The sequence below is a fragment of the Stenella coeruleoalba genome (assembly GCF_951394435.1).
Source record: "Stenella coeruleoalba genome assembly, chromosome: 11".
NCBI classification, from domain to species: Eukaryota; Metazoa; Chordata; class Mammalia; order Artiodactyla; family Delphinidae; genus Stenella; species Stenella coeruleoalba.
The window spans coordinates 83,277,935-83,302,175 of NC_137157.1; the positions used below are offsets into that span (position 1 = coordinate 83,277,935).

The 24,241-nt window shown below is 36.4% G+C and overlaps 1 protein-coding gene across 14 annotated transcripts in view; it reads left to right on the top strand.

The window, feature by feature from the left end:
• Window positions 1-24,241, top strand: part of SOX5 (SRY-box transcription factor 5) — a 993,819-nt gene that overhangs the window by 962,285 nt on the left and 7,293 nt on the right. For all 14 annotated transcript variants that reach the window (XM_079938029.1, XM_079938030.1, XM_079938035.1 and 11 more), the window contains 2 exons: window positions 15,859-15,967; window positions 18,574-18,747. In XM_079938029.1, the coding sequence (XP_079794155.1) occupies window positions 15,859-15,967; window positions 18,574-18,747 (283 nt within the window). The remainder of the gene's footprint in view (window positions 1-15,858; window positions 15,968-18,573; window positions 18,748-24,241) is intronic.

A 24,241-nucleotide genomic window follows, 5' to 3' on the forward strand; every position in this document is an offset into this window, starting at 1 on the left:
TGTTGCAGCTCGAAGGGCACGAACATTTTCCAGCTAAGCACCAGAAGGGAAGGGGAACAGCAAAGTGACAGCTCTAAGAAGGAATGATAGCAAGCATAGAGGAATTTATATTCAAATATTTAAACATTCTTGAAAGGATGCTTGAACAGAAATTCCCTTTCTCTGCTCCCCATGTAGAAATGAGTTTAGCACTCAGCCAGATGCTAATGCAAAGTGACTCAAGCTATTCCTCGCAAGCATAGCTAAATTGCCATTATTTGTTAAGCGCATTGAATTCAGCTGTGGATACAGCAGTTGGTTGCATTCAGCAAGCATCTGTACCCTTTTTTTTTTTTTAATCCTCCAAAGCAGAGACAATTCTACCTATCTCCCCCCCTCTCCTCCCCTGTGCTGGCTGGGAACTGTCAAGTGACAACCGACCAAATCCTTTTGGACAGGAGGCCTTCATCCTGAGTTCTGTATACTTACAAAACAGGCCTTGTGGTTGGATCAGGGAGCCCATTAAAAGCGCTTTGATGGTATGGAAATTCATCTTCATGAAGCTCCTAGGCCCCTAAGCAGCATGCTGTTTAGCTGTGGTTACAGATCAGTCATTCACATCGGAGGGCAATAATTGTGCTGACGGCTTGTAAGGCAACGGGAGTACATAAAATAATCCTGGGCCCTCCACCATGGCACTGCGAGTTAATCTTCCCTAATACAGATCAGCTGTTGTTCTAACACATGACTTCATGCAGGCTCCAGTGACTCTGCTCAGCCTTTGATTAAGTAACAGGAGTGGAACCATCTGCATTCATTTTATCCCATAGTTGTCCATTGTTAGGGACCTTATTTCCACTTCTTGTTCCACCTCCACAATCAGACTTCATTTTATTTCTCTGATTAGCACCTCCTATTTGAGTTGCAGGAGTGAGAGTTGCCTCTGTTGAAAACTACTCCTTTCAATTTTCATTTCTCTTTTGTAGAATTATAGTAACTGTTTTTTAAAAAAATCTATTTCTGAAGTAATACCTGCCAGAATCTGTTGGCCAATTAAGATGTCTCCATTCTCAAGACGTTGGTGCCCCCAGATCTCTTCACCATGCCCTTTCCATGCAGTTGAGTTACATCTTCAACTATGGTCTTACACTTTTATGGGTTTTTAAGTGAAAATCTTAAAAAATGAAATTGTACCACTGTAATTGTAAAACATAAAAATGTAAAAACCCATTATTGTCATAGTCTGGCAAACTCTTGTAATGCGTAAGTAAACCTTTTCAGCAGGAGAATTCGAATTAGTTCATCCCTATGTTACCCTTGACACTTGAGATTGAATCTCTCTTAGAAGCAGGAATTACTGTGGTTGCCTTTTCCTGTTGAAATAGCTTAGCTGGCATTTCTACCAAATTAATGATCAATCTATGTCTTGCAACTCATGGGAATGAAATAATGTCAATTTAAATCTTTTAATTAGTCATTATTCAACATTAGCACCCCTGTGTATTAGGGACAGTGCTGTGTACTTGAGGCACTGTATTGAACAAGAAAATATGTCCTCTGCCTTTATAGAGCTTACAGTTTAGATCAAATTACGAGTTTGTTAATCATGGCATATTTATGTGTGTGAATTCCTATAGGAAGTGAATTAAGACCCCATACTGCTGAGCATGTCAGATCAGTTACATACCTGACTCGACAGAGGTAGCTGCTTGTTTTTCCACATAAAGCAGCATCACTAGACATATTGCCTCATCGTTTTTTTAATACCTACCTTTTTAATCGATTTCTATAATCGCCCAACTTTATCCATGGCCAAAGCATAGTTAGATCAGTAGTTGGTTTGAAATTTTGCTTCACAGTCCCTAACGAAAGACAGAAACACAGTATGTATAAATTCCTCTTATAATTTGCACTATCGCTCCCAAAAGGACGACATTTTTTCTCTCTTTAAACCATGCTCCCAACTTCCTAAACCCTAAAAGTATGTGAAATAAATGTAAGATGTGGGGAAGATGAAGGAGAGAGAAAGATAGAAAGGAGCTGGGAGAAAGGAAAGGGGGAAGGAAAAGTAATTCAGCCAGATGCCTTCCGTCAGTCTAAAAGGAGATAGCAGGACCCAAGATGCAGATAATTGGAAACCTGTAGCAGAGATCTGTTTTCTTGAGTACACAAGCCCTATACACATTAACTTGTCTTCACATTTCAAATGACCAACATGCTTGTCTCGACTAGAATGTCTTAATTCTGAAAAGCTGTAATTGGGCAGTGAAAACAATTAGAGGTGTGAAGATAGGGACAAATGTTTTCCAGTCGTATGTACCAAAACACATAATGAAAGTCATTCGTACTGAAACACATTTTAATTGAAGACTTCTAAAAGATTTTTCATTTCTTTACTTTTCTTGGAAGTGTTTCAACATACCCAAGAACTGCGTATGTCAGGTTTCTTGGAAACTCTGGGACGCAGTGTTATTTATAATTGTCATCTCTGGTTAATTATAGCCTGATTGTATATTCAAATAATGTTATCTTTTACCACTCAGCTCTGTTACAGAGTAGTGTCATAGGTGAATAAGTAAGCTTCTCAGGTAGGAAGAATCAGAAGAAGACCCTCATACATACATTTGTTTTGTAAAAACCACCTGCTTTGTGTCTTTAACACCCAAATGGCAAATGGCATGGTTTTGACCAGCTGCATACTCAGGTTCTGACCTTATAAGCTTACCTGATAGGAAATCATAAAAACTTCAGTTTTTGTCCTGATCCTACCAGGCAACACTAATACAATAGAGACGCAGTCCACTGCAATGAGGAACAGACCAGAAGTTTCCCTGATCACTTCCCTCACTACCCAATGTAGTTGTCCTAGAAAGATAATGCCCATGCTGTAATACCTGTTAGAAATGTTTGTCATGACATGTATCAGGATATCTAAATACAGTAGCTTCAACAAATACTGATTAGCTTTTAGCCTACAATGAAGTTCAGGAGTAGGAGGTTGGTGGCCTTAGCTCACTAGTTCAGTGATGTCAGGGTTGAAATCACTTGATTATCTGGGCTGTTCCCTTAGAGTCACAAAATGTTGCTGCGCCTACAACTATGTCATGAAGGCAGCAGACTCAGAAAGAAGTTATTTTCTCTTCGCTGAAGTTCGGTCTTCACTCACATAGTCATATTTCACTGCACCCCTCAAGCTGACTTCCATAAACATCTCCTTTGGGTAGAACTGGGTCATTTGCACATCTTCACGACAGTTACTGGTCAAGGAAGAGAGACCACTTTAAATGGATCACAAATTATTTTCTGGGACTGAATTAGAGACCTTATCCTATCTTCCTGAGATCAAAGGATATCTTTTTTTTTAAGAAAGGCAGACCACTACCTGCAGCACCTCATTTGGATGTGTCTCGAGTCTTGGAAGCTTGACTAGCCTACTTTCTTCTAGGAATGGACCTTGAGAGCTTGTTTGGAAGGTCTAGCAGGGCAGAACAGCTTCTCATATACTCTCGACCGAAAAAGGGCCCTCTCCTATTGGGGAAGGCCATCCTCTTTCACTGAGCTTACAGCTCCAGGAGGAATGTATGTGGATCCATGGGGCAGGAAAGGGGACACCTGTCTAGCCATCCAGATCAGCCAGTCAACCCTGGTGATCAATGGGGTGACAGAGGTTGCAGCCAGATCACCCTCACATTTAAGGGATATCTCAAGACCAAAGGTTATATTGGCAGGGACAAAAGATAGACCAGAATGGCTACGGGGTAGGAAAAGGCCATCGTCAGCCACGGCTACATTATAAAAATGATACCAAAGCTCTCAAATATTTTCATCATAAAGCTGGTTTGTTTTGATTCCATTTGATGTCATCTATCTAACTGCTTTTGCTCTTCTCTGTTGCATGTCTAGGGCCTTATACCTTGTCTGTGTTTCAGAAAGAATTAAATGACATTCAAGAATGTGTACAAGAAAACATTGTTTGGTGCCAGGTTAAATCAATGAATGTATGTTTGTCCACATACTTTCTACATATTAAGGCCAACTTCTGTATTACTTCTTGTATATAAAAAAGATGTCACTCACAAAAATAAACATACAAATATGTGCATGTATTTCTTAAGGTAGAGAATTTATTCATCAAACATTAATTGCCTGCCGTGTACCTGAAATCTAAACACTTGCACATGCTATGCCTTCATCAATAACTGCAAATAAGAATAGCTAGGAAAATGTCTTACTTTTCCCTCTGAGGTTCAGTGAAAATTCTTTGCAGATTTCCATAGAATAAGATGAAAATTTGGTGAATAATGTGTATATTTTATTTTATTTATTTATTTATTATTATTATTTTTTTTTTTTGCGGTACGCAGGCCTCTCACTGCCGTGGCCTCTCCCGTTGCGGAGCACAGGCTCCGGATGGGCAGGCTCAGCGGCCATGGCTCACGGGCCCAGTCGCTCCGCGGCATGTGGGATCTTCCCGGACTGGGGCACGAACCCGTGTCCGATGCATCGGCAGGCGGACTCTCAACCACTGCGCCCCTAGGGAAGCCCAATGTATATATTTTAAATAATGATTTACTCAGTAATGAAACCAGTTTCTCTTTTTGGTGTCGGTCATATTCATAAGAAGTTTTACCACATACATTATAGATGGACTTGTAAACAAAGGTTAATTTTATTACTCTGGCACTTGAAAACTCTTCCAGTACAACCTCCTCTTTTCTGCCATTGTCAACCCTTTTCTTTCCCTTTAACAGAGTGCCAAACATGAAATGACAGTGACCAATGTTGACTTCATGCGGATGTTTAATAATGAAAAAAGTGTGTCAGTCCCAGCATTAGTTACAAATGGCAGTAAGTGTATCGGATGGCAGCCCTGTAATAATTTTACATCCATCATTCTTTCCTGATGCTTCACTGGCCATCTGATGGATGGGGCCAGCAGTGTTAACTCTTCAGAAACTGACACAGTGTATCTACTTCAGCATTATCTAACATATGCTCCTTCTCTTAGATAAGGAGAAGGCATGTGAGGAATTATAAACTACAGGTTTGCTTTGAAAAAGTGAATATGAAGGAACTCATGCCTTTGTATTCAGTGGCAGGTACTACAATTAATTAATGATTTATGGGTGGCTTTTGTAGTTGTTGCCTTTAGCTAAAATGAATTAGAGAAGTCAGATTAGAGCTAGACATTTCAGTGGTAAGAGGAAAAACTCCATGAAGGAGGAAGCTATGTTAGGTAAATCGTTCAGGAGGAAATGAGATAGATCATTGCAACAGTGGGACAAAACAGGAGCTTTTCCTTGGGAGGTGTGTGTGTGTGTGAGTGTTTGTCAAACAAAAATGTCCCCAAACTTTTAAATCTTCTGGTTAGAATCTACCTGAGCACAAATTAAAATAACACAAATGGTTAATATTTTCTTTTTATAGAAGTGAATATATATTATTTTTTATCTCTAATGTAATTATTTATTTGGTGATTTTAATTAAAAGATACACAAAGTCTGAAGTTGAATATTTGCCTTTTTATTATTGGAGTCTCTCTACTCTAAATATGTATGTAAAATGGATAGAGAACTGCTTTCTAGACAGCGGATTATTAGAAAATCTAGACTAGTTTTTTACGTGCAAGTTGGCATTTGATCCTCAGGTTTTCTTTTCTTTTGTTTTTCATTCATAAAACCTTCTTAATACTGAGTGTCTTAGCTAGGGAACACTTCTTATGGGACAGGAGGGGAGAGGAAAACCCCTTAGTGAATATTATCAGCACCGAGCAGCCCGTTTTCAAAGACCATGACAAAAAGGCAAATAGGTATTATGTCATCACCCATCCATCACTCTATATGTCAGCCTTTCAATAATTCCAATCGACATTCTCGACAGGCTGGTGCAAGTTAAAGGGGCTGTTTGTTTCTAGAAATTGAGTATAGGCTGTCTATAGCCTTTTGTTCCAGATGGTTTTCTTCTGTGTCTTTTCATTTCTTTCTTTTTCTTTCTTTTCTTTTTGGGGGTATTTAATTGAAATACATGCCGAGTTTGCAGACTGCAAAGATCAGAGCTGTTTTCGTCCAGCAGTGGTAACTATGCATTAAACATTTTGATTTGTTTGAGCTTGAAGTTTAGTCCTTTTTTGCCATTTGCTTCATGGAGTTTGTGTATATTTACAGCCTCTGCATTTAATGGCCACATGCCTTATTTTCACAGATGGCCAGTGGAAGACTTTTTCTTTCTCTTAGTATAGCCTGCTTTCAGTTTTGCTACATTTGTCACAGTGCCACTACTTGCAGCTAGCAAGTGCCCACGCTTGGTGGGGAGCAATTATGGTGTGAGTTTTTAAGGAGCTTTTTAAAGGGTTTTTTTTTTTTCCAGTAAACTTTTTATGGTTTAATTTTCAAGCCTAGAAAAGCTGTGCATGTTTTCAAACAGAGAGTCTTGTGTTCTTTACATCATTCTGGTAGAGGGGTTAGTGCAGGATGGTCCAATAAAATGAGACACACAGGGCATGCCAAATTGGGTTTCAGATAGACACCCACAGGCCTCTCTGATGATTGAAATTGTCTGTTCATTTAAAGATATGAGGATAGGCTCACAATAGTATTCCTGAAAAAAAACGAGTTTGAAAACACCGTATGGAGAATGATCTAGATATTTTTAAAGTACATTTCCATGGTACATAGATAAAAGACTAGAAGAAGAATAAACAATCATTTTGCCAAGGTGATGGGGTTGGAAATTTACATGTCCCCACATTCCTGATTTTTTCAAATTTTCTGTAAGTAAAATAAGAATCACTTTTGTTGTTGGACCAGAAGTGTTATTTTTGAAAACCTGGTCTACTAAGAATGATCTTTCCTTCCCTTCTCCCTTGCTCCCTTCTTCATCCCCAGGATCAAATAGCTGTCTTCAAGACACTTAAACATTAAGGCACTGAAATAATCAAAGAGCCATTTGTTTTTCAATTATCCTCATACTTAGTAGATGTATTGTATTCTCTATCGTCATTTATTGCAAGTGACTTTAACAATATGGATTTAAAATTATGAGGAAAATATTCTGAATTTAACATTTATTTCAAAGGGCCTCATTGAGTCTTTCCACTTATACCTTTTCTGTTTTACAAATGAGAAACACTTGTTTATGAGTATAGGAGTAAAAATAGGAGTAATAATAGCTATTGATATCTAGTTTGTATCTTACCTTTTTCAACTGCTTTCACATCAAATTTCAGTTCTGTACAGTATTATAAGCAGAAACGTATTCATATCTTTGTTTTAAAAATAAAAACCTTGAGGTATGACATTATTATAGGAATTCGAGTGGTAGATCAGTTTTTGAACCTAGGTCCTCTTGTTCAAATTTCAGTCTTTGTTTTAAAAATAAAAACCTTGAGATATGACATTATTATAGGAATTCGAGTGGTAGATCAGTTTTTAAACCCAGGTCCTCTTGTTCAAATTTCAGTCTCTTTTCTAATGGGCCATGCTGAAGATGTTCAAGAAAGTAACTCAGTGCCTGTTTGATTAGATTGTACCCCAGCGTTGGCCATGTGTATCATTTAGTACATTTTTGAGGATTTATCACACACACACACAAATCCTTTAATCAATCAGCATCTCCATCATTTGTGTATCTTTTTTCCAACTCTTTGTTTTTCCTGTTTCTGCTCCCTTTCTAGGTCTTCCTTTCTTCACCACGCACCAGCCCCCTTCATTAGAGAATGAGCCGGGAAACAGAAAGAATATGTTCCATCTTATTTATTTTGCTTCTCATAGCAGCTCTCCTAAAACATGTGAAGTTTTAGCTGTTCACTAAAATGAGATTTTAAGTATCTATTCTACTCTAAATTTTTTCCCCTAAAACTACCATGGATGATTGAAAAGCGAACTATAACCCCACTGTGCCTCTTCTATTCGTCAGACCCAGCATTTCGGAACCAAACCATTTCTCTTTAAAACAGTGCAAGTATATTTGTTTAACTGAGGTAACTACTGGCTACTGAGGCTGCATTTATAAGAATACGTACAGTTTTACAGCTTTTATTCTATGAAAAGGAAAAAGTAAAGAGCAAAGGTCTATACGTTTCTGTAGCTCACTAACTGAGTGACCCATTGTTTATAGAACAGTTATCATCAGACAACATTCCAGTTGTGTGTTTACATCTGTGCAGCCCTCCCACCTACCGGACACCCTGTGTAGGTTGTGAATTCTATTATTTTACTTAGTTGGCCTCCTATTTTTCTCACATTAAGCCTTCTGATTTGACTTGGTGTGCACAGTATCTGTATCTGCCCTGGTTTGAAATAAAGTCATGTTTTTAGACTTTGGCTGAATGCTGAACACATACACAGACACTTGAAAACTCAGGTCTTAGCTTTTTCCTCTCCTGCCTTCCCTCTTCCACATGTACAGACCATAAGCACCCCTGGGACAAGTAAGCAAGGACCAATATTTTACCATGATATTATTCACGTGTACCCTCTTTGTGAATGATTTCTTTCCTACGGATTCCTTTGAGTGGCTCTTCAGTTCATTACCCCACACACTCAATGACTTCTTCCTCTCCATGGCAGTCATGTTGAATTTGGACATATGACTGCGTGTTTCACAATGCACTTAGAATCTGTAAATCTGAGTATTATTGGACAGTCCCTTCACAAAATGTATTTCAATAATCATATTTTTTGGGTTTTGTTTCATAATTTGAAATATCTTCCTTGAATTTAAGAAAATGATGATAGAATTCTCAATTATAAATGGAGTACCTTTACATTTTGAAACATAATTAACAGCTTCTGAGGAAACTATCATCATGGATAGAGAAACATGTATAGCTGTATACATTTGTCAAAATATTTTTGTTTTGTTTGAGCAACTCCAGTCAAGTGGAACATAGAATTGAAAGAAAATGTAAAGGGCCTTTAATTCAACATATCATCTGATGTTGAATTGCCAGGCAGGTAGTCATATGACCAATACTTGAAAACCTCTAGGGAAGTGAAATTTTTTGCATCCTAAGACAGCCCACTCAATGGAGAGACAACTCTTTTATATAACTCTTCCTTCAGTGGTTCGTTATCTTTCACTTGATAACTTACAACCATTGGTCAGTATTCTGTCTCTTTACTACATATGACCAAATCCTCTCTTTTTCACAAATAAGAGGTCTTGATTCTTTTTAAACATGGAGATTCTTAAGATATTTAAAGACAGAGATTGTCGATCTCCTCTTCAACTCTCTCTTGCAAGGTCCTGTGCAATTTCTCCATGAAGACAACAAGGATATTGATAGGAACATAACCCAAAGCTAAGTTAAGTCCAAAACACTATGGCCATGGTCTGCATTCCAGTTTTTGCAGAAAAAGAAACTAGACCATTACAACATAGTTTTTCTTAATGAATCCATACTAGCTTCTTGTTGTATCACATCCTGTACTAAGTGCTCTTAACTAATCCTATAACAATCAGTTCTGTCTTTTCTGGAACATACATTAAGTGCTCAAGTCATTGTTCCACAAATTCTCTCTTTATTCATGAAAACTCAGAATTAGTTATTTATGTACAATTCCTAATATTTCTCCCACTTTAAAATCAGTTCTTTAAAAATCATAAATAGGGATTCATCAATTTTATCCACAAGTCATTTTACTATCTTAGAAATGTATTCATCCAGATTAAGACTTGAATTCATAGAAGCTGTGTGTTTCCTTCAAAGCAATTCTATCTTCAGCTTTGTAATACTTCTTAAGAAAACTTGATCTGCCAATACAGTTCACTTTGACCAGATTGCCTGATGAAACTAAGTTTCTATGAAATTTAGCAAGAATTATACTTCAAGAAACATTTCATGAAGCTGGCTACCAAAGTTCACAAAAGGAAATTAGATTGTGGAAACAAAATTATGGGTTCTAATTTATTATTTTCTCCACTAGGGGTATCTCTGAATTTAGAAGGGGAAAAAAATCAGGATTAGGTAAGGATTTTTTTATAGTTGACTAAACCACAAGACACTTATGGACTTTTCCAACCCCTTAGCTCATATATCCATATGATTATCTGATGGAGAAAATGAATGGAAAAATATTCCTGAAGGATACTAGATTTCAGAGTACCAAAGTGTCTGAGAAACTCACATTTGACCAGAATAAAATTAGTAAAAGATTTCTTCAGATTGCATTTTTGTTGGCGTTGGAGAGAAATGTATGTGTGTATGTGTGTGTGTATTTGTACATAATTTATTGTAAATCTTTTACAACAAAGCTTTCTTTCCCATTTGTGCAGTTAGATTATGTGGGTGGATGCTTATTTTTTAGAAAATGGCAATCTCAGTAAGCAAGGGTGAAACCAAGAGATTGAAGGGGATCTCAGACACACGCATTGTTTTTTATGTTCTACTTAAGCTGATGAAAAAATTCTCCAACCGATAAATCGTTATGACATTATAAATAATCTTTCATCTTCTTTGGTGGTCTGTGAGGGTCACATAATTGGAGGGTTAAAAACCTTTTTTGTTTCTTTTTTCTTCCTGTGTCATTAGTATAGAAGGAGATCATAAAAAAGGTCAGCCAGAAGGGGTTTAACTGTTACTGAGTCAACATTTGACAGTCACACTCTATTCTGTCATTTCATGCATGTGCTTTTTATGAGTTTTATAGCTTTGTGAGCTTTATTTCAGGGATGTCCATTATCATAGCCGATCCACAGCCCATCTCTTTCTTTGTGTATGTGTGTCTGATGGTGAGCAAAGCTTGTCACTTATATAAATCCCAATTTCAAGGAGTAATAGAGGAACCATGTACTCATGCAGTTTAGGCTTAGGTAACTAAGGAAATATCTACTTCCTCTAGAGCACAGTTTGTGTGGTTTTTTTGTTTTGACTCTATGAAATATGGACAAACAATGTGCCTTTTGAGCCTTTACAAACAGTGAATTTTTAGTTGTTTTCTATATAGTTGAAGTAATGGAATAAGAGAAGTTTTCAACTTAAATATGTACTAGACTTATATTATAGGGCTATAAACCATCAGGCCTGAGAATCAAATGGAAAATAAAAAAGATTAAATACATTGTCAGGAATGATGCGCAAGAGGAAAGAAAAAATCCCAACAACTTTTAGAGTTGTTACAAACATTCTCCTTTTTAATGCATATTTGTCCACTACTCTGGCTGTAGACAATAAAGGATCATAACCACAGCAGGATACTTAATACTCATATTGAAATAACTATTCCTGTAATTCTTATATTTTAGGAAGAATCTTTATCTTTTTCATTTCCCCTATTTACTTTTTCCCTAATATTAAAAGCATATCCTTTTCATTTTTTAAACTAATGAGAATCTGTCGTATATTACAGCACCATTTTACAAATTAGGATTCTGAAACTCAGGGAGGTTAATTGATTTGTCTAAAGTAGTATAGCTAATATATATGGCAGCGTTTGGTTAAAATGTCATGTTCCTGATCCCAAAGCCATTATTTTCTATATGGGTTATTTTCTCTATTTTCAGATATGTTCTTTTCCCACTGATCTCTATAGCCTTTTGCCATTCAGAACGTTGTTTGCTTAGAAAGCACTGATCTTTACTGACCACTTCTAATCAGCTAATTACCCACATCTCTTTAGATATTTCTTGGCTCCCCTTGTTGATTCCCACCATAGTCTGGTGTCATGTGCAAACAATACACGTGCTGTTTTCCATTAGTCAAGTCATTGGATGAGCCACAGAGCCCAAAACCAGCTGCCAAATTCCCTAAGTGAATATTAACACATTAATAATCGTTATATGAATGTTGAGTTTTAGAGTTATTCATTTGACCCCAAGAAACTATATTGTCTAAAACTTTCCTTTCTTCTGTAGATCAGATACAATTTACTTGAATGTTTCTTCAAGTCAACATAGGATCAGAAAGTTTTTCAAGTTAAGACAAACTTTACCTTAAGTTTCTTCTTGATCTTAGTAAACCTACAGAGTTGTACAAGGTTTGATTAGCCAGATAGGACTCATCTTTCCAAAGGAATTCTAGTTGTTATCCAATAGCTAGTTTTTATCCAATAGAAAGCATACAGGTCGTCTTGTTTGGTCCTTATTTGTAAATCCTCAGGACTGTTTCATTTTGACTACTTTGTAGTAATTAATCTGTTTGCACCCTGTACTCTGATGTTCCTCAGAGCAGTTCAGAATTTTGGCCAATATTTCTTTAAGTGTGTTTTTTGTTTGTTTGTTTGTTTTATTTCTAATAGGAAAAAGGTAGAAGAGAGAAAGATGAATGAATCTTATAAGTTTCAGGGCAGTGTTTGGATAGTATTGAGAAGGCAGAAAAGTATAAGTGCTATACTGGATTTATGTTCAAGAACACTTGTCTTAGACTGGGGGCATGTGGTAGTCTTTTTCTGTAAAAATTCTTGACTAATGTGCTCTTTATCAGAACCAGTTGGAACTAAGGGTATAAGTTTGGTAAAAATTATCACCTCTGCTCATCAACATATTTTTCTATTTCCATAAACTCAGTTTCTTTGGTGTTTCTTATTTCCAGCATCTTCCCATTTACCACCTCCCTACCTGACATTTACTGCCATCATTTTGTTTCAGCGGTCTCTATTTAGAAAGGATTAATTGAATTATAAGAACTTTGAGAATCACCTTTTTTCAGTAATATTCACACATTTGAAAAGAGGCTTTGGAAAGGGAACTATTTAACCCAGTGTACAGAATCAGAAACGGTTGAGTTTTAGACATGACAGTGCATAGTTGGACTCTTTGCGAAGGGGACGGCCAGGAACGGATGGGATTAGAAGTAGTAGGATGAAAGGAATCTTCCCAGTGTACCAGCATTTGTGCTTTGTAACATTTGGCTGACTTTCCTCCTATATTCCTGAATAGATTGAATTTAAACTTTTGAAGGCTATTCTTAAATCCAACTCATTCTTTTAGTAGTTCAGTATATTATCTAGAATCCTGTTCACACACAGATTTATATCTACCTATATACATAAGAACTAAATATGAACTTTTACAATAGGATCAGTATTCATATGGAATTGTATAGCTAGTTATTTACTATATAACCACTGTATTATATATATATATATATATATATATATACCATATATTTACCATATAACCATTTACCATATAACCTTACCTCAGTTCCTCTGTCTTCTGAATTTATTGTCAGCAAGAGTTTCTAAATTGTGGCAGTATTACCATTTTGATTTACATGCTACTGTAAGATGCTTTTTTTTGTTTGTTTTTTTTTTTTTTTTTTTTTTTTTTTGCGGTACGCGGGCCTCTCACTGTTGTGGCCTCTCCTGTTGCGGAGCACAGGCTCCAGACATGCAGGCTCAGCGGCCATGGGTCACGGGCCTAGCTGCTCCACGGCATGTGGGAAGAACATGTGGGACCTTCCCGGACCGGGGCACGAACCTGTGTCCCCTGCATCGGCAGGCGGACTCTCAACCACTGCGCCACCAGGGAAGCCCTGTAAGGTGTTTTAATTAAAGGCACAACACACCTTCTTCAGGTCCTCCAATCACTTCTCATTTACCCTGTTCACATGACTGAGAATTAGCTTAAATGACTATACAAAAGGTCACAAAAGAAGTGCAGCTGACTGTGTTTACTTCCACTGTCTCCTACTGACATCCTCTTAAGAAGTATCATAAATTCCACTTTTGGGTAGCTAATTGAATCATTTTATTATACTCTGTGCTTTAGAGGTAGATGATTAGAGGTTACTTATTGTAAAAACTACTTGTGACTTTCCAGCTCATCCTTTGCTAATTTTAGCTACGTGGTAAGATGGTGCAAGGTCCATACAGCTGAATGCAGAATCTTCAGAGTCACTTAACATTTCATTTTTTCTACTCCGACTGCCTTCATTTTGCTGTTTCTTCTTGAAAGACTTTACTTCAAAATAGAAAATATGTAGCATTATTGCCCCATACACTTTTAAATAAAAACCTGAGAGGTGATCCATGCCCAGTACTTTCCCCAAAGATAGTACAATAAAGTATTCATTGACCCGGGGACTTTCAGATTATGTTGATGGAATGTGTTTTTTTTTTTTTTTAATGTAACTGTCTTCTATTTTAACAGCTACATTTACTCTAAAGACAGTCTGTTAAGCTGGTGTCCTTGGTGCTCCTGGGCTCAGCTGAATATATACAGCAGACTCTCTCAGCAAAAGAAATGTAGAACATGTAAAGCAGATGAAAATACCAGTTTCATACACAAAACAAAATTGGGTGAGGTTCTACATTTTTAAATATATAATTTATTTCAACTTTAGTACTATATAATCTTATAGAACTAAAGTTGGTATAAACTATTTTGTTTTCAGTTTCTCTACTGTATTTTATACTGATTGACAATTTAAAATATTTTTTCTATTAAATCGTATATCAGACTTTGATGAAGAGAGACATGGATTCCAAGGCCTCTAAATTAAGAGAATTTTTCATCTAGTGTGTATAGTTGAAATACTGTCAGAGATTTTATAGAGGTAAAGTATATACTGTATGAAGAATTTCAGTACCCTGCTGGCTCTTGTTGGGAACGTTAGTTGGGTCCTTTACCTGTAATACAATTATCTTAAATAGTTGATTATTTTCTGTGAACCTTTTTTTTTTTTTTTTTTTTTGGCTGTACGCGGGCCTCTCACCGCTGTGGCCTCTCCCGCTGCGGAGCACAGGCTCCAGACGCGCAGGCTCAGCGGCCATGGCTCACGGGCCCAGCCGCTCCGCGGCATGTGAGATCTTCCCAGACCAGGGCAGGAACCCGTGTCCCCTGCATCGGCAGGCGGACTCTCAACCACTGCGCCACCAGGGAAGCCCTCTGTGAACTTTTTATTGTGTCAGTAGCTGTTCCGCAGCTACTGATTCATTTGTGTAACTCGTGACTGTGTTCCTCAGAAGATGAGGTGCATGATTACCAAGAAACATGAGCAAATTTTATCAAATCCAATAGGTGCTTTTCTTAAAGCTGCTTTGGAACCGCATCATCCTCAGAGCAATGATGGAAAGTTCTAGAGAGAGTTGTAAACCTTTTATTGTATGCTTTTCTGTTCTTAAAATCACCCAATTACTTAATTTGGAAATAGCTTAAAATCTCACGTGGTGTAGATTAAGCATTATATTTTTCTTGAAAATAATTTACTTTGTAATGCCATGTTCTCCATGAATTCAGATCATGCACTGCATGCTTTCAAATGACTTGATGTCTTTGCAGATCTAATTTTGGTATATTTGTATCTCAGATAATTCTCCAACTCAATATTTTGGCTTAGCAATCCAAATCAAATCGTGGTCCAAGTAGCAGGCACTCACATTGAATGTACAGAGACTTGACAAGCAATTAACAATGAATATTGAAACGTCTTCATTACCCTTGCATGAGGAATGCAGATGGCATTTAGGGAGATGGCAACCCGAGGGCACTACTGTGAATTATGTTTCAATCATTTGGTCACCTGACTATTGGAAGACTTTCTCTGGGCCTCATGCCACTTCTATACTTTTCCTGTCTGGCTAAAAATAAAGCAGGCATTCCAAATGTTGTAAAACAGGTTGCTTCCATGAAATTTCTATGCACATTTTGTGATTTGGGAAGGTTGTCTCCAAGGATCCCAGCATCCATCCTTTAGGCTCAGCAAACCCAAATGCCAAGACTGTATAGGGGATTCTGCGAATCAGAGTCCCTTCAAACATCCTGCTGATCATTGGCTTCAGTTACCTCAGTTATAACGTGCTGAATGTGCAAAGGTGAATAAATCAGCATCTCCTCCCTTCCAGGAGCTAATGTGTTATATATAGCCCAAGGAAAAAAATGTCTTTGAATAATTATAATTTCCAGATTGAGATCTCATTATAAATTTCTTTTTTAAAGGAAAAAACAACACTGGAGAGTCTGACTCAGCAACTGGCAGTTAAACAGAATGAAGAAGGAAAATTTAGCCATGCCATGATGGATTTCAATATGAGTGGAGATTCTGATGGTTTGTGAAATTTTTCGTATATATTCCAGTAGTGTGCAGAAGTGTCTGTTTAATACCAATTAAAACTACTAAAAAATATACAAGACAGCCACCTCATACCTGATCATTACAGTAAGAGTTCACATGTACTGAGTGGTTCCCACCTGCCCAATGCTCTGCTGAGTGCTATGCACAAATCATCTCTTTACTCCCCAGTACAACCTGTGACATAAGAACTCTTACAGATATAGAGATTAGCCCTTAGGAATTTTGAGTCATATTTTCCAAGACTACAGGGCTGTAAGCACCAAAGGCAGGTCTTGGATTCAAGATGGCATGATTCTAAAGCAAATGCTCTCAATCATCATCGTCCCTGTCTCTCACTTCCCTATTTCTTACACCTGAAACAAACTTTTCAAAAATGTTTTTCTATAAGCACATTTTGAGGTTTTCATTTGTCAAACCCTGACCAGAATACATGGCTCAGAGGACATTTTCAGGATAGTTTCTTGCATCTGGGACCCTTTCCCTCTTATACTATCTACCCTACAGTCAGGTGCCCTGCCTACCCTCTGTAACCCAACTAGAGCTCCAGCGGTACAGTCTCATGCTTCCCTCACATGCCTTGAGACTTCTGTTGTCTGCGTCATCTTTGAACGTTCTAAACATCCACAGGGACAACCAAATAAATTGATGCTCTAATTCTAATAGCACAGCAAAGAGGGAAAAAGAAGAAAGTGCTTTTCCTCTTACACTGAGCCCCGACTGGGACCCTCTCTCCAGTGTCAGGTGACATACATGCATTTCAAGAGCATGGTCCTCAACTTTGTTACCATGGCAGAAGCTCCCTGCATACAGAAAAAGACTGAACCAGCGCAAACCAGTGAGCAGCCAAGGGGCTAGCCAAACTTGAGCATTTAACCAGATAATTCTGTCGAGACCAAATTTTATTGAATTGGATATCCAAGAAAAGTCTGTGTTTTTCTAGCCTATTGTATCCAGATGTTTCCTTCTCTTTTCTGCTTCGCTTGGCTAAGATAAACCTGGTCTAAGTACATACAGAGAGCTTGTTTAGCTTTGATGAAATCACATAATGTTCATTTTATTGCTTATGTTGCTGTAAGGTGTAAGAACAAGAAAAAGCAGCTGTGCAAATGATCATTTGCCAGCTACAAACCCATTTTAGGAAGATGTCACCATATATTAGCACTCATTTTTGTCAATAAAAAGACAATTACTGGGAATAACACATTTCATAAATTTTAAGTTGTATCAGCGTGATAAAATATACCCATGGTAATCAGCATTAAAACATCAAAATTGTTGTTGCTGTTATTTGTTATATTCAGTCATGCTCATATGCAAAATATTTTCCAATCTTCATCAGAACAAAGGGCATACTACGAAAGAGAAATAATAAGAAATTCCAAATAAGCTGTGTTTTTTGTTTGCTGCTACAGAGGTCTTCAAGTCTGGGTAATTTTGTTTGATTCCTGTTCCTTCAAATTAAGAAAGGAAAAGGAGGATGAAGGAAGAAAAGAAGAGCAGTGCTCTAGAAAAATCCCGAAATATTTGAAATTTTTACATGCTAACAGAATATATCTCTTTCATCTTTTGTAATGACAATCCTGGAGAACATAGAGCCAGAGTTATATGTTTTGCTTCTTATTTTCTTTGCCTAAATTCAAGTATCTCTGGAAGCAGTTTAATCTGCTGAAGCCACTCTACAAAGTCAGATAAAGCCTAGAGGAGTGCCTGAAGCTCCCCAAGGTTCCAGTGTGACACTTGGTCATGTTTTATCATCTTGAGTCTTGCTGTTTGGAATGTAATTATCAATGGATCTCTTTGGATAACTTAGATGTTAGTGGGAAAATTCAGGGAAATGAACATTTTTTTTTTCACCTTAAATATGTGACTGTAGACTTCGTAAGAAACCATAGAATGTAACCATTTGTTTGTTCTTTTCCTACCATTTTCAAGTATGTTTTGGGAACCAGACTATCATTGCTGCATCAGCATATTTCATGCATGTATTAGCACATAATTTCAAAGAAAAGCCAAACACATTATAGGAGATATTATCTACATTGTATTTTAACCTTAAACATTTGTTTAGCAGTGTTTTTATATAGCCTCAGAGAGAGAAAAAGTATGCTATGTTCTGTCAGTCTTCAGGTAGCAGAGACACATCCTTACCTGTAGTCATCCATTCTGCTGAACAGTTTGGTGTTTCACAATTTTGTAAGCTTTTTGACCTATCTAATATTTCTACCGTACCGGCATGCCTGTTGACCTAACCCAACTATTCTCTTTCCAATTTGTATCAAAGATCACATATTCAAGTTTCTTGTGTGCTCTTGAAAGTAAATGGTGAAACAGTTCATAGTCCATTGAAAGAAAGGAAAAATATATTAGAAATGGACTTAAAAATACAAATAACAACATTTGACACCTCAAGGCTTATCACAGAACCTTCATAAACAAGCATCTGGCTCAAGAACTAGAAGTACCATTATTTGATGTGCTTTTGATCTTCAGATATTTTAATAGGCTGAAAAACAATAATGCAAGGAAGGGAATTGCCATAAGTTTTAACACTAACGTGAAGCAATGTTCCCTGTTTTTAGGAAGTGCTGGAGTCTCAGAATCAAGAATTTATAGAGAATCCAGGGGGCGTGGTAGCAATGAACCCCACATAAAGCGTCCAATGAATGCCTTCATGGTGTGGGCTAAAGATGAACGAAGGAAAATCCTTCAGGCCTTTCCTGACATGCACAATTCCAACATCAGCAAGATACTGGGTAAGAAAAGTATTAAGGGTTAAGTGATGTATGAACTACAGGTACAGTTTTGTTTTCTGCATTTGTTGAAAGAGACTGGGTTTGGAAGCCAGGCAGCTCATGTTTTCTACTTATCTAAAAATTAGGTACATCTTACTGAGCCTTTTCTTCTGACCATGAAGCATTCCACATTTATCAAGAAATTGTGCCCAGATTCTGATTTAGATGTGTGTTCCTACACTAGTTGTTGTAATATTTCCTCTTCTTCAAAAATTTAAAGTATTTGTATTAAGACTAGGAAAAAAAGCTCTTTTCACACAAGCCACTCAGTATTGGTATTGACCTTATTTTTTCTTTTCCTTTGTAAACACTATAGAATTCGTCATGTCATGGGGGTGAGGGTGGAGGTGGAGATGATGTCTGTTCTAATACTATAATTGAAAATCAGTTTAGATTTTCAGGACACAAGAAGACGTTTGGGTGTACATTTTTTAATTTTTACTTTTAGTATCCTTACGCATATTTTCAGTATCATATAAAAAGGGACTTTCCCTGCTATTGCAGCTTTCAGCTTAACAGATGACAAAAGTACATATTTACCCAACATACATAGACACTGAAGCACACAGCAAAGATGGTTGAAAGGAAAGAGTACTGATTATAAAGAGACCTATTATACACCAATTTAAGTCCCAGAAAGAAGGAAGGGAAGAGGCCATTTCTTTGGTGCTGTTCTCTTGACATCATTACCATCATCAATGTCATCCTCACCATCATCTTTACCTTCAAGAGCATGGTGTCCAGGTTCTTGACAACCTAAGCAAGTTTTTATTTTCTCTGACTTCTAAGAGCTAAATAAAAAAATTAGAAGAAGAACACTTAACTCTATCAGCACATTTTGTCTTTGACAAATAAGCAACAAAATTTGTTGAAGTTATTAAAGCTTTGTTAAAATCCATAGTGCACTTGGAATTACACGTAGCTAATGTAGTTTGCCTTTTGATTCTTTACATTAAGGAACCGATCATCTGAAAGTGGTTACTAAACATGTACATGCGTTTTTATGATCCCATATTTTCAACAACGGTAATAGGGTGCCTCCCAGTCCACAGTGTACATTTGTAATGAAACAAAAACAAACAAAAACCATTAACTACTTAAACTTGTGTCTCAATTTTCATCTAAATGATTTTGAGCTCTTTAGATGAAGGTTACCTCAAAAGATATGAGCATGTGAAGCTTTGTATGTACATAGAAAACATGAATATTTATGCATAAATATGTATGAATATTTATGTATAAATATATATCCAAATATAATAAAAAACTGAAACTGATCAAAAGAAAATGCATATTTTTTGCATCTCTACTATCTCTGATCTATTTTTCTTTTTTTGAAAACATTCTACCTTCCATATGAATTTTTCGTTTAAAAAAATACCATATCTGTTTCATTTGGAAAAACTCGAGAAAAGAATAAAATACTTGATGTAAGCTTATTTCATATTTTAATATATCAGTTATTATCAAATTAGAAATCCCCAAATGTCAAAAAAACACTAAAAACTAAGATTGTTTAACGTGTCTTTATATCATTCATTTATGTGTCTGAATACTAAAAAAATAATAATCACTGATTAAAACCTTACTCTAAGTATGAGAGAAATACCAGTGAAATATTTTAGGAAATAGAGCAAAAGCCTTCATGGGAAAGAGATGACTGGCTAAAAGAATTCCTTTCTGGTTTGAAGGAGAGAATATTAGAATGACTATATGATTATATCATAATAGGCTGCATGAAAGAGAATGCTGCCTAGCTTAAGATTTTTCAATGAAATTATATTAATTAAAGATATAGCAGGAAAAAAAAAACCCCACCAAGGTGTCTTGGGCCTCAATATTTAGTCATAGCGTCAAATAAATAAGTGATCTTCAAATACCCACAAGATCATTCTAAATGGCTCATTTCATATAAAAGTACAAAGAAAGCTTGATGTTTTCCCTTTTACTAATTGTTTTGGATAACAGCCTCTGACAGCATGCCACTAATTCATTCTGCTTAAAACAGGCGCTTGAGCTGGGTTGACATTTTACGTAGTCTCCGGAGATCCTAGTTGACATTTTAAAGGGCTTCTAAGCATTTTATAATACCCTAAAATCTGGTTTTAATAAGCCATTCTGCTGAAATTGTTAACATAAGGAATCACCTTTTACCGTTTGGCGCTAGATCAGGGGACGGGGGACATCTTTTTCTGATTAGGTATACAGTAGTTAGAGTAAAATGTGCAAACTCATTACAGACCCCGTGGAGATGACACTGTTGCCCAGCTCAAACTCTTCATTTTTAGTGTGTTGCCAGGCTTAGAAAGGAAAAGAGTACTTTCAAGACAGATTTTTTTTCTCATTTTGAACATCAAATATTTTAGATTGAATCTTCTTTTTTGTCATCAGGAGGAATATCTGAATGTACTTAATTCTCTTTTCATCGTTGAAGGCTCATCTTTTGAAAACAGCAGGGAACTTTTACTCCCTGTACATGGTCCAGGGTGAGCAGCCAGCCACACCCAAATCAAGGAGATGTTTTCATCTCTTTTGAAGGTATCTAAAATTCTGCCCTCCCATCCTCATCTAGTGAGTTTCAGGGGGTTACACTGCAGCTACAAACAGTGGTTGGTGTACCTGCAAAGCCATTGAAACCAAAACCAAACTGTCATTTGGTTATCCGCATTCGAAAGCTATTATTAAAAAATGGTAGCTGCCTTTGCCACCAAACTGAACCACTGTTCTGCTCGGTCGTATAATGGAGTAGTTAGCTTAAGCATTAACTGGGTCAAATTGGCCCTTAATTCTTAATTTTGAAAAGACATGTAACAGTGATATGGCCATATTTTTCAATATAGCTTAGAATTCAGTGATACTTCCAGAGAAATTATATTATCAAGTTTCAAAATATTTTGATTCCAGTTCATACCACAGTTAGAGGCCAACTTATTTGAGAATTTACACATCTTTTACTATCCTTTTTTTCTCTGCATTTTAGCCAGAACAACTTTAGGTTCCTCTACTCCCCCTTCCCACTACAAAGCCTTGACCATTCTATTCTTCCTCCATAGGCTGCTCTTGTTTTTTCAATCCCTCTAGGAGTCATTTTTGCAGCGATGCCTTCCTGACCTACAGAAGATTGATCTCACCTCCTTATCATATGTTCTCATAGCTTCCTGTACTTTCCACAATTAAAATTATACATTTTGCAATTACGTATTTAATGTATTTCTTCTCGGCTGGAATATAAGCTCCAAGAAGATAGGAACCGTAACAACTCACTGCTGCATATCTAGTGATGAATACAGCATCATGCACATAGTAGGAAATCTAAACATAGCTCTTACATTCCAAGGCATGTTACTATGAGGCATAAACATTCCCTTTCTTTAGTGAAAAAATATTCTTTTTTGAGCTGATAGAACATTTAGACTTAGGGAAGAAGCTTTGGCAATTCCTATTCTGAGAATGCTAGTTTCTTTGTTTTATTTGGTGGTAAACATAGTGAATTTCAAGTCAACCATCCTTGATCCACTGTTTGATTTCTTTAATTATTCAGTAAGTTATTCTGATAAGTTCACTTTTCCACTTCCTATTCTGAGGGTCAAAATTCTGGTATACATACATATAAGAAACTCCACAAGAAGAATTGATCTAGTTCAATAGTATTATAGGTTTACTTGTGTTTATATTTACCCTGAGAACGACATAATGATTTTCAAGTTCCTCTAGAAAATAATGTTGAATAATAAAGAGTTTGAGATTGTACCTACAAATGATACGGCCTGACCAGCTAACTAAATGTTGGACACTGTATTTAAATACAAGTTTGAGAAAGGAGTAGAAAAATTGTTATTATTTGAACTGTAACCTGAGTTTCTGTTGTAAATATAATGAAATCATATTGGCTGTCTAGATTGGAAAAAATCTGTTTATAAATCTTTGTAACACCTACGTGGATATACCCACCCAAGCAACATCTGTTCCAATAGGAAAGAATTCTAAGGGAGGAGATGTTGTCCCTTTCTCTGCATTCGTTTAATAAATATAACAGCCCATATTGAGGAATTCTGTACATTTGTAGGAAAGTACTATTCATTAGTGAGCTATTTGCATTTGAGATGTGGAGTTATGGTTAAGTAATGAATTCATTCAAAAGGTTTACGATCTTGCTTAGGTAAAGGCAGCAGTGCCAGTACATATTTGCTAGGCATCTCCTAATTCCAGTTATTTTGGTCTTTGTGCATTTGGGTAGAGTTGAGCTGAGTACTTGCAGATAAACATCTGCAAATAGATTTTTCTCACATTCTTAATAAAAAATAAACATTACTACTACTACTACTTCTGTTACTACTGCACATAGCCATACTGATAGAATCAAAGCTTTAAATCACATCTATATTGAGAATAAGCATAAACTGTTTTTAATTAAGCTTCCAATAGTTGTTTTTTTGCAATCCTACTTGAATCCAAACCAAAATTAAAAGCGAAAAGAAAGGGAAAACCAATTTGGGCTAACATTACTAATGCATACTCTATCACAGGAAGTGACATTTTTATATATTATTGAAAGTGATTTATTAAGAGAAAAATGTTACTGAACACATACTTATTATTGTGAGTTTTGATTTCTGCTAGATCCTATATAGTAGATGGGTATAGGTATGTAAGGATACATGTTGTACCACAATTTCAATTTCAATTCTGACTAAGTCTGAGTCAGTGATCCACAAGTTAATAGTTGTGTGACCTTGGGTAAGTTACTTCATCTATTTGAACTTCAATTTTTTAATCTTTAGAAATAGGTATAAATGTTGTCTGCTTACGAGGTTATGGTGAAAGGTAAAAATGAAACAACTTATGTAAAGGTTTTAGTACGGTATCTAGCTCACAGTAGTTACCCAGTGCATGTTCATTAATGTATTTTTTAGAATTAGAATTTTAATGAAGTAAATTTTTAACTGATCACATAAACATATTTAAACATTTGGGGGAGGATGAGAATTACACGTACCATACGTTAGAAACCTTTGTAGTAAGTAATGTACCCTGCATAACAATACTCAGTAACTAGATAATTACCCTCAGATTCAAAATATGTAATGCATTTTTGAATAACTTTTCAGTTCACAGTTGAATTACATCATGGTCTAATGTAGAAATGAAAGATATTTCCATTAAATCATCTATGAGCTTTTAAGTACATAAGGTACAAGTTTGGCTAAATTGTTCATTCAAGCCAGAAGAAAAATATTGCTTAGTGTTTGTATCTCTGGGTGCACAGTCTTTGAGGACACTGCCACCAACACCTCTGTTCTTGTGGCATCTCACCTCTTGAGTCAGAGCTCACTAATCATAACCTTTTTATGTATTTCTGGGATTTGGCCAACATTTTTACTTTAGACTTTCGTGTTCTCAGTTATACCTTTTTAGGATCCTCAGCCGCTGTGCAAATGGGAATTGTGACGTTTTT